The sequence below is a fragment of the Fusarium solani genome, assembly GCF_023522795.1.
Source record: "Fusarium solani strain SB1 chromosome Unknown bctg00000003_1, whole genome shotgun sequence".
Taxonomy (NCBI): Eukaryota; Fungi; Ascomycota; class Sordariomycetes; order Hypocreales; family Nectriaceae; genus Fusarium; species Fusarium solani.
In genome coordinates this window covers 3,597,172-3,612,270 of record NW_027072154.1, presented here as the reverse complement: position 1 = coordinate 3,612,270, position 15,099 = coordinate 3,597,172, and the positions used below count along the sequence as shown (strand labels likewise).

At 52.3% G+C, this 15,099-nt stretch overlaps 5 protein-coding genes across 5 annotated transcripts; all 5 read left to right on the top strand.

Annotated features, from left to right (window-relative positions):
* Positions 1 to 3,496: 3,496 nt before the first annotated feature.
* On the top strand, positions 3,497 to 4,882 carry MRS44_006703 (uncharacterized protein; the record flags this gene model as incomplete). The annotated part of the gene is made up of 3 exons (XM_065621858.1): positions 3,497 to 3,756; positions 3,826 to 4,778; positions 4,857 to 4,882. The coding sequence occupies 3 exons, from the start codon at positions 3,497 to 3,499 to the stop codon at positions 4,880 to 4,882; spliced, it is 1,239 nt and encodes a 412-aa protein (XP_065477930.1).
* Positions 4,883 to 5,727: 845 nt separating this feature from the next.
* On the top strand, positions 5,728 to 8,522 carry MRS44_006702 (uncharacterized protein; the record flags this gene model as incomplete). Its single annotated transcript, XM_065621857.1, has 5 exons — positions 5,728 to 5,856; positions 5,960 to 6,124; positions 6,174 to 6,324; positions 6,381 to 8,316; positions 8,369 to 8,522. 5 exons carry the CDS (start codon positions 5,728 to 5,730, stop codon positions 8,520 to 8,522), a joined length of 2,535 nt encoding a protein of 844 aa, XP_065477929.1.
* A 461-nt stretch (positions 8,523 to 8,983) lies between these two features.
* Positions 8,984 to 10,056, top strand: MRS44_006701 (uncharacterized protein; the record flags this gene model as incomplete). Its single annotated transcript, XM_065621856.1, has 2 exons — positions 8,984 to 9,095; positions 9,149 to 10,056. The coding sequence occupies 2 exons, from the start codon at positions 8,984 to 8,986 to the stop codon at positions 10,054 to 10,056; spliced, it is 1,020 nt and encodes a 339-aa protein (XP_065477928.1).
* Positions 10,057 to 10,128: 72 nt separating this feature from the next.
* MRS44_006700 (uncharacterized protein) lies at positions 10,129 to 11,738 on the top strand (the record flags this gene model as incomplete). The annotated part of the gene is made up of 3 exons (XM_065621855.1): positions 10,129 to 10,849; positions 10,904 to 11,331; positions 11,601 to 11,738. The coding sequence occupies 3 exons, from the start codon at positions 10,129 to 10,131 to the stop codon at positions 11,736 to 11,738; spliced, it is 1,287 nt and encodes a 428-aa protein (XP_065477927.1).
* A 725-nt stretch (positions 11,739 to 12,463) lies between these two features.
* MRS44_006699 (uncharacterized protein) lies at positions 12,464 to 14,441 on the top strand (the record flags this gene model as incomplete). Its single annotated transcript, XM_046274543.2, has 3 exons — positions 12,464 to 13,086; positions 13,143 to 13,354; positions 13,408 to 14,441. The coding sequence occupies 3 exons, from the start codon at positions 12,464 to 12,466 to the stop codon at positions 14,439 to 14,441; spliced, it is 1,869 nt and encodes a 622-aa protein (XP_046139685.2).
* Between the last annotated feature and the right edge of the window lie 658 nt (positions 14,442 to 15,099).

The window sequence follows — 15,099 nt, the reverse complement described above, 5'->3', positions numbered from 1 at the left end:
TGCGAGCCGTCGTCTAGAAGTGCCGGGGGTGTATGGCTGCTCGACGTCTATTCACTCAGTTGATGGGAGATAAGATAAGATCAATCAAGCCAAGGCTAAAAGAGGCTCTCGCCTCGAGGCGAGGCGCCATTTACATCTGGTCCCATCCCACGCGTGGCGCTTCAGGCGGGAAGGACTGTCCTTGGGGGGCAAACCGGTCTCAGTGTTGGCTAACGCCGGCCATTTTGGGTTTCTTGGTGCGGATGCCAAGAAGCGAGGCCTGTACCGCGTGGCAAGCATGAGACCTGTTCCCTCAAGCGGTGGATATCGGTCCTTTCAAGATGCTCAGACCAACTCCGCAAGTCCACATGGGCCCGCCAAGCCGGACCTTTTTGGGCCAGGGTACTTCTGTAACATTATTTGAGAAGAACCGTACAGCCAGTGAGAGTGAATTGTTCATACGTAGGAGGCTTTTTCTGGATGCTGGTGGTTTACTATAGTTCCCCATTGTGCGTTAGCTCACAGTGATCAACGACACGACCAACAACTGAATTGATCGGGTCAGCCGGCTTGAGCAATATCCGCCAAGTCTATACGACACTGGCATACGCAAGTAATAAAAAACACTCGAAACGGAGGCCACCGGTAGGTCACGCGGAGATGGGGTTTAAAGGAACAAGGTCTCTCCCCCGTGGGTTCGAAAAAAGCGGACTCGACAACCTTCAACCCACCAATGCAACACGACGTGAATCCTGTTGCCTTTAGATGTGGGAACCTCAAGGAAAAAAGGACCATCTCAATGCTACAATGCCTGCCAAGATGTGGTCCGAGCCAGACGCGTGGGGGGGGGAGAAGACCCGGATCATCTAAAAAGCTCAGGCTATACGTAGCATCGGGAATTGACAACGGATGAGGCCGTCGTTTGGCAGGCGAATGAATCTACCTATTTACAGGAAAGCTAATGATCCTGATTGATAACAGAAAGTAATCAATCCCAGACACGCCATCAAAGAGTGGCTCCCCCCATGCCCACGCCAAACATGGTTCCCTCCCACCATGGGGTCGGAAGCATTCGGATGGTTCGCCGAATTTGACAGCCCTGTTGAAGTTCTTCTTGTTTTTTTATCCCCCGGAGAATTTGTCTTTGATGAATCATGGTCGTGCTTCCTCGCATCGTTTTTCCCCAAACAGGTAATTGTGGTCTGGCGACTCTGAAAAGTCGCCTCAGACAAGTGACGTACATAGCAATAAAGGGATCCCCTTTTTGCTTATACTAGTGTCATTTAGTGCAAGAAATTTTTGGATCTGCTAGTTTGTAGTGTAGATAATGATTCGAGATCGAGGGGCACGGTTTACTAGGGAGTCGATGGGTCCCGTCCGTATATTGCCGCTTCCAGGAACCATTGCGACGATACAGTTGGACAGGCAGACAGTAGCAAGTTCATCCGAGTGTCCGTTTGGTCCCTGTAAGTTGCCACATGAAGATCTCAAAAAATTGGTAAACCCGAAAGCACGAAATATCCAATTCGTCCAAATGCCGCCATCTGCATATGCCAACCATCCAACCACTGGATGAAATTACCTCCATCATGAGACCAATCCAAAAGAAAACCCCGTCGACCCCATGCTCCGCAAGCATTGATACCCTCGCCAGAATATCAAACGATCCATGCAAGATTTTCCCGGGTTCTTACTGCGCGGACTGGGATGCAAGGGTGTTGTGACGGGCCAGGGGGTGTAATGTAAAAGCCGATCTGCTGATTAGCCGTTTACAAAAGGAATCATATCCCGCTCCTGTACGACTTACGGGCTGTCCAATGTCTTTTTTGTTGAAATAACGCCTAGGGTTCTTGCGTGGGGTGACTCGGCGATTTAACCAGTGTTGTTCTTGGCGACGAGTTGAGGCCTCCGCTCCAATGGGTTAAATAAAAGTGGCCGAAATCATAGAGTGTGATTATTAGAAAATAAAGGATGTTTAAAGTGGTCTATGAACCGGACAACAGTGGCGGTAGATTCCCATTGACTGACCCCAGGAGTTGATGTCCAGCGTGATTCTTGACAACTTGGAAGTTCACGACGGGTTATAGGCCGACATAGACGAACTCTACGACTTTGTCTGATCAACCGATGTTTAGCTCTCAATGAGAACATATCAATCAACTCCGGCCTCTGTCTACAACCTCTAAGATGATCTAGCGAGGCAGTGGTATACCCTCCCATCCAGCGCGTCCATTCTCCTCATCCTTCGATATAGTCACATGCGAAAGAACGATAAAACAGACTAATTATGAGACATTCTATAGTGGAATAAATTAGCCCACCGGAGTAGGAGTTCATCGTTCGGTCCGGGCTGTCGGGTAGGGGATAGTCTGGTGGAGGGCGTGGGGTGCCCGCCTGCGGCAGCCAAGCAGCCAAGGAACTATTATAGATCATATAAAGAAGACATGGGTCGTGGGTACGATTATGAGGCCTGATGTAGCCTTACTGCTCCGGGAGAGGCAGACTGTGGCAACCTGGGGAGTAGGAGCCGAAGCCACAGAAGCAGTGTCACTATCTACCCTGAGTTGACGACTAGAAGTCTATTGTAGTCCTTACACATTGAATAAGAACAGAAGTGAAATCTATAAAGACAATTCAGCGTTGGGAACCTTGGATGTTGCTATCCCTCGCTGTTTACCCGACAGGCACTGGTGTAAGTGCGACCATGGGCAGCTTGGGGCGGGTTCAGGCCAACCCTAAACAAAAATCCTGACACAGTAGGAACCTTGCTTATTTACCTCTTAATGTCGAATGAGTCTGTCCTTGTTGTTCTGTGTACCGCATCCCCTTGATTCAAGCTTTAGAGTTGCATCTTCCGCCCCAACCTTGTTTATCGCCGAACCCTTGATGCATTTTCATGCGAGCGTATTAACCCTCGAGCAAACTTTTATGCAGCAAGAAACTTTGTGGATGTCGAAGCAATATTTGTCTCATCACTTCAGTGTCTATACCAAGTTGCGCAGATCAGGCTGTTGCAAAGCATTTAGCTTATACGCATGGCATTTGAACTTCCCCACCGGGTCTTGGACTATGATACTGAGTGTGATTTGATCCTCAGCTTCTGTGCTAAGAAGTGCCGAGCAAACTGGGTTGAGCGGCAACTACGACCAAAGTCATCTTCCAGACTTGAACGTAGCCATTAGGTATAACCGTGCATCACCGAGAGCTTGTATTAAAGCTTCATTCTGCCGGGTGGACGTTTTTAATTTGTGAATGCATATATGGACTTCCAAAGGAGGTTATATATGCCCTTTGATGTCGCCCATAAATACATGGACACTGCATCGGAGCTTGAAGCAGGACAACAATCTCGCAGCATCTTCCAAAACATCTGAGTCAAGACCCCATCGCGCTGCTCTTTTGAGACGCTATCAAGGCTCATCGAGAGCATCTCACCTCGACACCTTCGTGAGTCGTAAACAGCACCAAGACAACGAGTTTACAATCTTGCCCCCACGACCTCCGGATACCGAACGAAATGGATCTCTTCTTGTCACTTCCCGCTGAGCTTCGGGTTCAAATCCTGACCCAGCTTCAGCCAAGCAGTCTCCACCAGATGATCAGGGCATCGCCTGCCATGCTCCATGAGTATACGCACTCCAAGAGCTACATTGCCGGGGTGTTTATATCGCAAGACTTTGACGATGAGCTCATGCAAGATGCCATGGCAGTTCTAACTTTCCCGAATCTGGATACCCCCGATTATCCCGATGAGGTCGTTGGTCGTCACCTCGCGCTGTAGGCGTCGAAGCAGTTCTCCAACCCCCTCGAGACACACAACAAAGAGGCCATAGAGGACCTGGACAGGCTACGCATTCGACTTCGCATCTTCATAGGAGACTACGTAGCTAAAGCAATAGCTCGTGTTCCTTTTCGCCAGTACCGCCACCTTCCGAGCCTTTCACCAACCGAGGCTGGCATTTTCGACGTGGACCGGTTGAGCGACTCGGAGCGGAGGAGATTCTTCCAGGCCTTCTTGAGGTACGAGTTGCTCTGCAAAATCTACAGTCAGACATGTATCCTCGGGATGTATTGGCCCTGGAATTGGAAGAAGCTCTGGGAGGTTAGAGACATTCGTGTTGGGCCGCACTGGGAGGTGGAGGCACTATTATGCGTTCACAACTACCTCGAATCGCTCTATGGGGCCATGATTATTCGATGCAACGATGCCAAGGCACGAGAGAAACGTTACCCTTTTCCACGACAACGGGATGGGTACGACACATACTGGACCCCCGAATACTCCGCATGTCTATCCAAGAGCGAGGCCCGCGCCGCGAGTACATTGGCGCATCACGGCCTTGACCTCGTCTCCAGCATACTCGGAGTCGCCAACACTGGCATTGGTGGCTGCCGTCGTCTTGGGTCATGGTTTAAAGCCTTCACCATCGAGGTCCACAGTTGTTTCATCGATCCCTTGCCCAACACCAACCTGGGCACCTCAACTCACGAGACACCGGGCTTGTATAAGAAGTTGCTCAGCTACTCATTGTTAGATTTCTTCATGAGTTCGGAACTTTACAGACAACGAGCCTGGGCCTTCTTTGATGATGATCGGTTCATGCCTAACCGTGCGACATGGGAGCTGTTTTCGGGTCCGGCCTGGCAGGAGGATCTACGGAATAACGGCATGTATGATCACTTCAAGGGACAGGCGGAGACCTTGGACGATAATAGCGACTATTACTCGGAGAGGACAAAGGGCCATGGGAAGAGAATCGTCCGAGTACCACGACGGTTCTTTGCGAGACAGCTGGAGGGTGAGTTGGCTGTTTTCTGGCGCGGCTCAATATCCCACAGTTGTACCTATATGCATTCTGGCCTTAGTGTCTATGCAGGGCCCCTTGGAGGTCTCGAGTCGTGAATGGGGTTTCTTTGGTCTCTTCAACTTGGGCTATATCACGGGTCGCTGGTTAATCGCGATTGGGGAGCAAGGTAGAGTTGAGATGTTAGAAAACACAACGTCGCTTTGTTTCAATGTATATCGTTAATTTGATCTCTCTGATCGGCGATACTTCAGGTTAGTCTATCCGTCTTTATATATTGCCCTACAGTCATTGGGAGATCTCCTTTGAACACTGCTTGACTTCGCATATGGAACAGGGAGTATCACAACCGCGCCCACAGAGCACTTAACTGTGTCGACCAAGCTCTCGATATTTTCCTCAGTTTCGGGGATGACCAACTCTAGCCCGGCAGGATCGTAGTTATCGAGAGAAAATAAGTGAAGACTCTTTGTCCAAACACATAAACACGAGGGGCAAAAGGCAAAGCACATTGGTTGCTGGGATTGAGGCCCTTGTGACCTTCTCGGCCGCGTGACCTGGCAAGCTCACATCTGAGGGTAATCGCCAAAATTAGCAAAAAAGAAACTCCGGTACAGGGAATCGAACCCTGGGCTCCGCGGTACTTTTCCCTCAGGTTATGAGAGCGCGAAATGTTAGCCACTACACCATACCGGATGTTATCGCTTGATGAGATGCCTCCAGAATGGGTGCTATGGATCTAGGGTAGCCCAATTGATGCAGTGGTTGACTCACCATGACGCTAATCCCAAAAGCGAAGCTAGTGTGGGTCTGAGGTCACTGTACGTCATCGGCTCATCGTCATGCGCCACACCATCTGGAGGAGCTTCAGCCTTCCCATTTGCACCTCAGTGCATGAACCGTCAATTATTGCAACTGCGCTGGCCCAGCACCACTTTTCAAGATGGCGCTGGAAGACGATGAAAAAGGATGCACGAAGGAGGATTTAATGGCCCCCAATAACGAGAAGAGCCTCACGGTCCAGCTTGTCTTGTCCTTGGTCATAGGCGCGTCCGCCTTTTTTCTCTTCTGTGTATGTCTTGTCCAGCTTCACCGTCTTTCCACGCCTTGTCTTGGGCTCTCAGTCTCCTCGGCATTCTTTGTGTACCATTGAGCACAAGACTGACATTCTACAGTTCCTACGCCCACGATGGCCAACTCTCTACGCCGCACGAAAACGCCGCCTCGATCACACGCTCGGCCTCCCCTCCCTGCCCAATTCCGCGTTTGGCTGGATTCCGCACCTATACAGGATCACTGAAGAGCAGGTTCTCGCATCAGCTGGCCTGGATGCTTTTGTGGTACGAGAAAAATCTTCATGGCGTATGGGCCAGTGCTGATGAGCCATAGTTTTTGAGCTTTTTCAGGATGTCGACCCGTCTCTTTGCCACCATGGCTTTCTTTGCAACCACTGTTCTCTGTCCCATCAACATCAACTACAATAATCTTACACTTGACCTCGGATACGGCTTGGGGGTACCAAGCCCGAAGCCCAAGATCTGTTTGATGCATCAGGTCAATCCTCACTCTGGGACTCGGACGTTGACCCGTTCAAAGACAAGGACGGGGATGATGTGGACCTCAGCGCGGCAAAGGGCTGGTTATGGTCATATGTCATCTTCACCTACTTCTTTGTCGTCTTGACCATCTACTTTGTTAACTGGGAGACGTTCCGCATTATTCGATACCGCCAAGACTACCTTGGGTCCCAATCGACAGTTACGGACAGAACATTCCGTCTTACGGGCATCCCAGATGACTTGAGGTCTGAGGGTCAAATAAAGAAGCTTATTGAAAAGCTGGACATTGGTACTGTCGAAAAGGTCACCGTCTGCCGCGACTGGAAAAGGCTTGACGACCTTGTGGATTTGCGAGAGACTACCCTTCGAAGTCTCGAGGCCGCTTGGGCAACCTTTCTAAATCGACAGCGCCAGAAAAAGAAGGACAGGCGCCCACAAGGACAAAGTGCCAACGGCGTAACTCCCAACGACTCCCAGGATCAAGGGCTGGACGATGAGGCTGGCGAGAACGGACATCTCCTGGATTCGGAACAGGGACCGTGGGATTCTGAGGACGAAGGAAGGCCCAAAGTTAACATCCGTTACGGTACTCTCGGTTTGCGGTCCCGAAACGTTGACGCGATCGACTATTACGAAGAAAGACTTCGACGACTGGATGCTAAGATCATTGACGCTCGTGGCAAGGCGTACACACCAACCGACATGGCCATCGTTACTATGGATTCGGTTGCCTCTTGCCAACTGGTCATTCAGGCACGCATCGACCCAAGACCCGGCCGGCTTTTGACAAAGCCAACCCCAGCCCCTTCGGACCTCGTCTGGAGGAACACTTACTCACGACGTGGCATCCGTCGTCTCAAGTCATGGGCCATCACACTGTTCATCACGTTTCTCACCCTCCTCTGGATCTTCCCTACGGCTTTTCTGGCATCCTGGCTAAGCATCTGCACTGTCAGAAAGGCGGCTCCTAAGTTTGCGCTTTGGCTACAAGACCACGCCATTATCCACTCACTGGTTCAAAACGGTCTTCCTGCGCTGGTGGTTTCGCTTCTTAACGTTGCTGTCCCGTATCTGTACGACTTCCTCTCCAACCGGCAGGGAATGATATCTCAGGGTGACGTGGAGCTTTCCCTCATCTCCAAGAACTACTTCTTCACATTCTTCAACACCTTTTTCGTCTTTGCGGTTTCAAAGACTGGATTCGAGTTCTTCACCGTCATGCGGAAATTCCTCAAGGACACCAGCAAGCTCCCCCGTGTCATTGCCGCCGATGTAGAGGGGCTCTCCACTTTCTACATCTCCTTCATCATGTTGCAGGGCATCGGTCTGATGCCGTTTAGAATCTTGGAGGCGGGGAGTGTGTTTCTCTACCCCTTCCTTCGGTCGATGGCCAAGACGCCGCGTGACTTTGAGGAGTTGAAGCAACCTCCTCCCTTCCAGTATGGCTTCTTCCTGCCCACGGCCTTGCTTGTCTTCAATCTTTGCCTCATCTACAGTATTCTCAATCACGGCTTCGTCATCCTTATCGTCGGCACCATCTATTTCAGCTTGGGATACTTCACATTCAAGTACATGGTACTGTATGCCATGGATCAGCCTCAACACGCGACCGGAGGTGCGTGGCGGATAATATGCCAGCGTATCATCATCGGTCTGCTTGTCTTTGAGGTGGTCATGTTTGGTCAGATTGCAACGCAGCAGGCTTTCATTCAATCTGCATGCATCCTGCCACTGGTGCCGTTCTCAATCTGGTATAGCTACTACATCAAGCAGCGGTTTGAGCCCCTCACCATCTACATCGCTCTCCGCGCCATTAGAGCGGACGAGGACCCGGAGGACAGCGCTGCTATGGACGATGCTTTTGAGGAAGAAGATGGTCCTCGGCCTTCGCAAGCCATCCTTCGCCGAGGAAGCACTCTTGACGAATACAAGGAAAAGGGACTCGTTTTCGTGAACCCCAGCCTTGTAGCCCCGTAAGTTTCACCAAACCCCCGAGATGACTCGGAGCTGACTCAACTGTGACAGATTGCAGCAGCCTTGGATCTACAAGGACCCACCTCCGCCGCTGCCCGAGAGTGAAACAGATGAACAGGAGCAGCCGATTCTTCAGGGTGTCGATAGCACTCTTGGCATAGGGGAGGATAATGTCTGGCGAGACAACGGGGAAACTAATGTTTAACGAGGTTATCATTGAGAGGAGGAATGCACGAACACGGCGCTTGTCTGGTTGTTAACAAGGAGTATAAACGTGCTTGATTCCCATAGTTTGTTGAGGTATAATAGGGGTAAGATATCAGTATCCAGATTGTCTTGTTTCGCTGGTTGACGTGAGGCAGGAAGATTCTTCCTTGAGGGGAGGGGACTTTCCTAGGCTAACGCTCTTGCCTCTGATCTTTTTGAGGCAACTGCTTTGGGCAGGAGCCAGGCTCTGAGCCGCTTCCTATTCATTCCGTTGCTGCAATGTGACTATCACCTCCTCACTTTTCCCTCACCTAACCTACAGACATATACCCTGTTTCATACCCACAGCTTCCATGCGTGGGGGTTGGCCTCAAAACGTCGTCGGAAATTCTCCTATCCAGGGGCGCCGCTTTGGCTCGACCAATACCTCTACAGCCTCATGGGCAAGTCGACTTGAGAATGGCGGCCTTGGCTTTGGTCTCTGGCCCGGGACCCATCCGTATCGTGCCAGCAGGCGTTGCCAACGTTCATAGGCTACCCGGGAGCGATTATGGCATTCTTGGACTGGATGGTGAGTGGCATCCATCCCCGCTGTGCCTTGAAGCGAGCTAACGAGGGAGCCAGAAGACACCCCCCTTTCGACGAGATTGCCCTACGAGATTATGCAACAGATCTATCTTTACCTTGACCCAGAAGACTTCAACGCCGCTCGCTTTACATCCCGCTCTTGGTTCCGTGCTGGCCTCTGCCCCTCGCTTCTCGTCGAGATGCTCAAGAGAGGAGGATGGTGGAGCAGCCTGCAACAGATTTCGGAACCCCTGAGGATAACACGACCACGCAACATATTAGATCAGGAGAGATTAATGAGTAAATGGATCTCAAGGGAGTGTGATCTGGCCAGCATGAAAGGGAGCGCGTTCAAACAGGTTGGGTTTACCGACTTCAGTGGCCTTGTTCCAGGTTCCACCACTGCCAGATTGCATGGGACCCTCGTCTTCACCATGAGCCTCTGTGGTCGGTTTCTGATGGTGACGCACGGACGAACTATATATGTCTACGAGCTGAACCATGTCTGCTTCAGCAGGCGACTGAGCTGGTCTCTTCCGTTACGGCCGAGAGAGGGCAGACGTCTTGGCATGCTTCGACCGGCAGCGACGGTCGTGTGTCCACGGCGTGTCATATCTTGCAGTATGGACACATCATCAGGACGGAATGCCGTGGCAGTTTTGATGGAGGGACGCATGGGTATAGTGTGCGATATCATGGCCGAGACAAATGCAGCTTTGACTCAGACACGGTTGAGGCGTTCAGAGGATGACTCTTTTGGGAGCACACCCAATCTGTTCAGCCGCATGCCAGCTGCATGCGTCTGCCGGGACACCCCCGTGACGCAGGCGCCGCGTCTGGAAGAAGGTCCGCGATCGGTATACAGAAGCATCTGTCATGCCAACGACCCGCCACGCTCGGTCGCCATCTGCCCTCACCGCAGCTGCGTGGCCTTTGGCTGCACAGGCGGTGTTGAGCTTCACTAGGTGGATGCTCTCACGAACCACGACCTCAGCAGATGGTTCCCGTTGACGTTCCCGAGTGACTTTCTCTTCTTCATGCCGGCTCGGAGCGGTATAGACACGGGACAGAAGCTTCGGCTCATCAGTTCTGCCGCGGCGCTCGGTAATCTGCTCGGCCCAGTCGGAAACGCGTTCCAAGGCTTCGAGACCAATGCCAATGTCTTTAGACCTGGGCATAGCGCGGGTGTAACGGTCATGGGCCCGGCAGGTGGAGACGTCATCGTCCATGACATCCACTCGGTAGCTGATCTGCCAAGTCAACGCTCCTTGGTGAAAGCACGCGATGCCTGGGGCCAAGAGGTGCGAGACGATGAGAGAAGCAGTGGTAGTGAGATATCGCCCAGCAGGGCAGATCATGATAGAGCTGTCCCCCTGAGCGATGGAAGCCACATCTTGTTCACGGATCCCAAGACAGGGTATCTTTGCTTGGGCACTGATGCACCAGCAGGGTCGCTGAATCGCTTAATACGCAAGGTCTGGTTCCGTCCTCCAGCCAATGCATCGTCGCCGTTGCCCGTGTTATACGCAGCTGGGGCAGACATACGACATGGGGTCCGTGTCGTTGCAACATTTTCAGTCGACGGTGGAGATGGCATGCAGCTCAACTCTGATGAGGTTGCCACAGGCTGCGGCTCGGGCCCACAGAAGGCCATGGACGCTGACAAACAGATGATTGTCTTTTACACGATACCTCCTGACCTGTTTCTTGCCATGTCTCGAGGTCGATCGCGTCACAGATGGACGAGGACAGCCGAGGGTATCGAGACGGATATGGATGGCTTATCGGGATGGATGGACTAGCGGTCCGAAGGAAGCTACAGTGACATTGACTTTGGCGATCCGTCTTCAGAGGCCACGGCTTACCCACTTGAGATTAGAGGGCAGGCCGTAGCTATCTGCAGCAATCTAGTGGAGCTGGCCCTAGATTCGGGACCCGACATGGTTCTCTGGGCGTTCAGTGCACAGGGGTGGGCTAGGGCGTGGGCCTTGCATGCCGGACGGGAGGACGCGTTTAATCACACAGTAGTCCAGCAGGATGGAAGTCTGAGACAGGTCGATCGTGAGGGAGACTATGCCATGGCCCAAGTGGAGCAGACTTCTGCCGCTTCGGGGGTGGACGGGAAGGGTCTTGATGGGGGTCATGGAGCAACGGGCACGACTTTTGGATGGAATCAGCCATGCGTGGAACGAGACCGCAGTTTGAAGTCCGGTGAACAAGGTGACGGAATGGATGGCACGGTGAGCGTGGAGCTGGTGGAGGAGGTGAACGGGATTGCGAGAATAGAGGTGGAACTGCGTTGAAGTCGAAACGAGAGGTGCTGGGCGAGTGAGGTGCTGGGCGAGGGTCCGGAACAGGAATAGAGATTGCATTATCAATTGATAGCATCGGTAATAAACAGGGTATCCCGAATACTGTAATAACCGGGGGTTATTACCGAAGATTGGGCAGTCCCTTGGTCGGTCCATGACGTTAGTTCATGTAGCTTGAGCCTCTAGCGTGGGTCTAGGTCTCAGCCCAGTTGGAAATCCGTTCCGATGACGGCGCGGCCGAGAGGCTCGGGACCCACATCGGCGTCGTCGGGTCCGAAGTGGAGACGGCCAGCTTCCGAGATCTGACATCGGGCCAAGGCCGAAGACGAGGATGAAAGCAGAGAAGGGACAGAGAAGGAGAGAAAAGAAGAAGGCATAAAAAATTCCCAGTAGATTAGGAGATCGGTAGGCACACAAGCCTCTAGATCTAAGGCTCGTGGCCCCTTAAAAAAAGGAAATAGCAAAAAAAGATGAGAATTTCGTCACAGGGAGATTTTGTGGATCTCTAGAAGGCAGCCCAAATACCGAGAAATCTCCAAGCTAAGCTAACCAACCAACCAACCAACAGCTGTACACGCCCGTGCAAAACCCTTTCCAGTGAAAATCTGTTATCGGCCTGATCCTAGTCCGTCGGCTGGAGCCGCAAAAAATAAAGCACATGGGTTGGATACGGTTCGCAGCCGCATGGCTAAAGTGGGGCACTGCACACATCGAGAACGTGCATTCCCGGGTGGCGACGCGATGCAAATTCAGGAACAGAGCGGCGCTGCTCCGGCTTTCGGGTGAGGTCGTTGTGTGTCTGGTATCATCTGGTCCATCTCTGGTGGAATCTTGATTTCGGATTTTATTTTATCGGCGAGGGAGCGAAAGTATATAGAGGCCCTGTCCCCTCCCCTTGTGAGAAGAGAGTTTGGTTGACAACATTGAGATATCAATACATTCTTTCATACCTTGATTGGTATTTCATAATACCATATTCTTTACTTCTTGCATTCCTTGAAACTGGTTTACTCAAAAGTATTAACCCCTTTCCAATATCTCATACAACAAATCAACAACCATGAATTCAAATCACTCAAATACATCGTCGACAACACTCCCCGGCGACTCGAGCCGTGAGGACGACGACCACGTCGAAGCAACCTTTGCCCCCATCGCGACACACGCCAGCGCCATCAACCGTATCCGCCGCTCCCTCTCCCTCGCCAGGTCAAACTCTGGCGGCGCGGACCTGTCCCGCAAGGAGACGAGGGATCCGGATCTCGACATCGACCTGCCCTACCGTACCCTCAGCGCAGAGGCAAATCTCGATGAGTACCGCGTTGAGGTCCCCGGTGGTACCATCCCCGGTCCTGTCGAGCCGCCTGCCGTCGCTAGGCAGTCTGGTCAGAAGGAGGGTGAAAGGAGGTACAAGCTCGTGACGTTTACGCCTGGTGATCCTGAGAACCCCAAGAACTGGAGCAAGGCTTACAAGTGGTGGTGCACCATGTGTGTCGCTATTACCTGCTTCGTCGTCGCCTTTGCTTCTTCAGTTATTACTGCCGATATTAAGGGCGTCACTGAGGATCTCCACGTGAGCGAAGAGCTCGCCCTCGCGAGTGTGTCGCTATTTGTCGTGGGTTTCGGTGTCGGCCCCATGATCTTTGCTCCCCTGTCTGAGATTTACGGCCGAAGAATCATCTAGTAAGTTCTTTCAATTGTCTACTGATAATAAGGTTGTGAGTGTTAACATATCCTAGCGCATCTACTCTTCTCATTGCCGTCATCTTCATCATCCCCTGTGCCGTCGCCAAGAACATCGAGACTCTTCTCGTCTGCCGTGCCATCGACGGTATTGCCTTCTCTGCTCCCATGACTCTCGTCGGTGGTACACTCGCCGATCTCTGGAGAAATGAGGAGCGAGGTGTTCCCATGGCCGCCTTCTCCGCCGCCCCCTTTATCGGCCCAGCTAGTAAGTCACAACTTCACCCACTCAAGATTAACACTCACTAACAAACATCACAGTCGGTCCCCTCGTTGGTGGCTTCCTCTCTGATGCCGCTGGCTGGCGCTGGCTCTACTGGATCCAGCTTATCCTCGCCGGTATCGTCTGGGTCCTCATCACCTTTACCGTCCCCGAGACCTACACACCCACCATTCTCGCCCGCCGCGCTGCCAAGCTCCGCAAGGAGACTGGCGAGGCCGACCACGTCACTGAGCAAGAACTCGACATGCGACCCCTCTCTGAGCGTCTCCGCATCTTCCTCATCCGACCCTTCCAGCTTCTGTTTGGCGAGCTCATCGTCTTCCTCATCTCCCTCTACATGAGTGTCCTCTACGGTCTCCTCTACATGTTCTTCGTCGCCTTCCCCATCATCTACCAGAAGGGCAAGGGCTACTCCTCCGGCAAGACTGGTCTCATGTTCATTCCCGTCGCTGTCGGTGTCATCCTCTCTGCTCTCTGCTCTCCCTTTGTCAACAAGCACTACATTACCCTCGTTAACAAGCACAACGGCCACCCTCCCGCCGAGGCCCGTCTGATCCCCATGATGATCTCGTGCTGGTGCATCCCCATCGGTCTCTTCATCTTTGCCTGGACCTCCTACGCCGACCTCTCTTGGGCTGGTCCCGCCATGGGTGGTTTCCCCGTTGGTTTCGGCTTCATCTTCCTGTACAACGCCGCCAACAACTACCTAGTCGACTCTTACCAGCACCAGGCTGCCTCGGCCCTGGCAGCCAAGACCTGCATCCGAAGTTTCTGGGGTGCCGCCGTGGTCCTGTTCACTGAGCAAATGTACGACCGCCTCAACGACCAGTGGGCCTCCACCCTCCTTGCCTTTATCAGTCTCGCATGCTGTGCCATCCCCTTCATGTTCTGGAAGTTCGGTGCCAGAATCCGTCAGCGCAGCAAGTACGCCTACGCCGGTGACGAAGACGAGACCGACGACATTGAAAAGGCCAAGGGTCGTGGTGTCACTCCTGGCGGTGCTTCTCCCCGTACCGACGCTGAGAACGACGAAGACTTGCGACGCGCCAGGAGTTACGTGAGTAACCCCTAAGCGAAGCGAGTAACACATACACAACAAACATTCCTTACTATCCCTAAAGGATACTTTCAACAACAACTACTATAGACATAGACTGGGTGGAGTGACATAGAGAAAATAGCCAAGGGCTGGTGGTAATGGGCTGGGTTATGCACAGGCTTGGTTTACATACATAGGCTTTGGTTATGCCCTGGGGGAGGAACACGTCGTTTAAAAGCGTTTACTTGGATATTTAGCATAATACCCTCGATTTATATAAAGAATATTTTTGAAAAGCGCTCCGACCAGTGTGTGCGTGAGTGCTTCATTTTCTCATATTCCCCTTGATCTAAAGCATCCAGCGTGCTGACCATTTGCAGCAAGCTTCATACAAAGCAAAGCCTTCTATAATCCATTTTGTCGTCGTATCTCAGTCATCAAAAGGAAAAAGTAAAAACAAGAAAAAGTCAAAAGCAAAGTACATGCGCAAGAGAGATCACATGTTGCTTCCCATGACCAGACCCAGCGGTACGGTCGCGTTGCCAGGGGATAAAGGAGGTGTTCATGCGGGCGGGCTTCGTCCGGCAATGCTCGGCAACACCGAACGAGATCCGCGAGTGCGTCCAAGGTGGCATCGGCATCCAGTGGCGAGGCCCACTTGAACAAGGTAAGGGGAGAGAGGTGGGTGGCG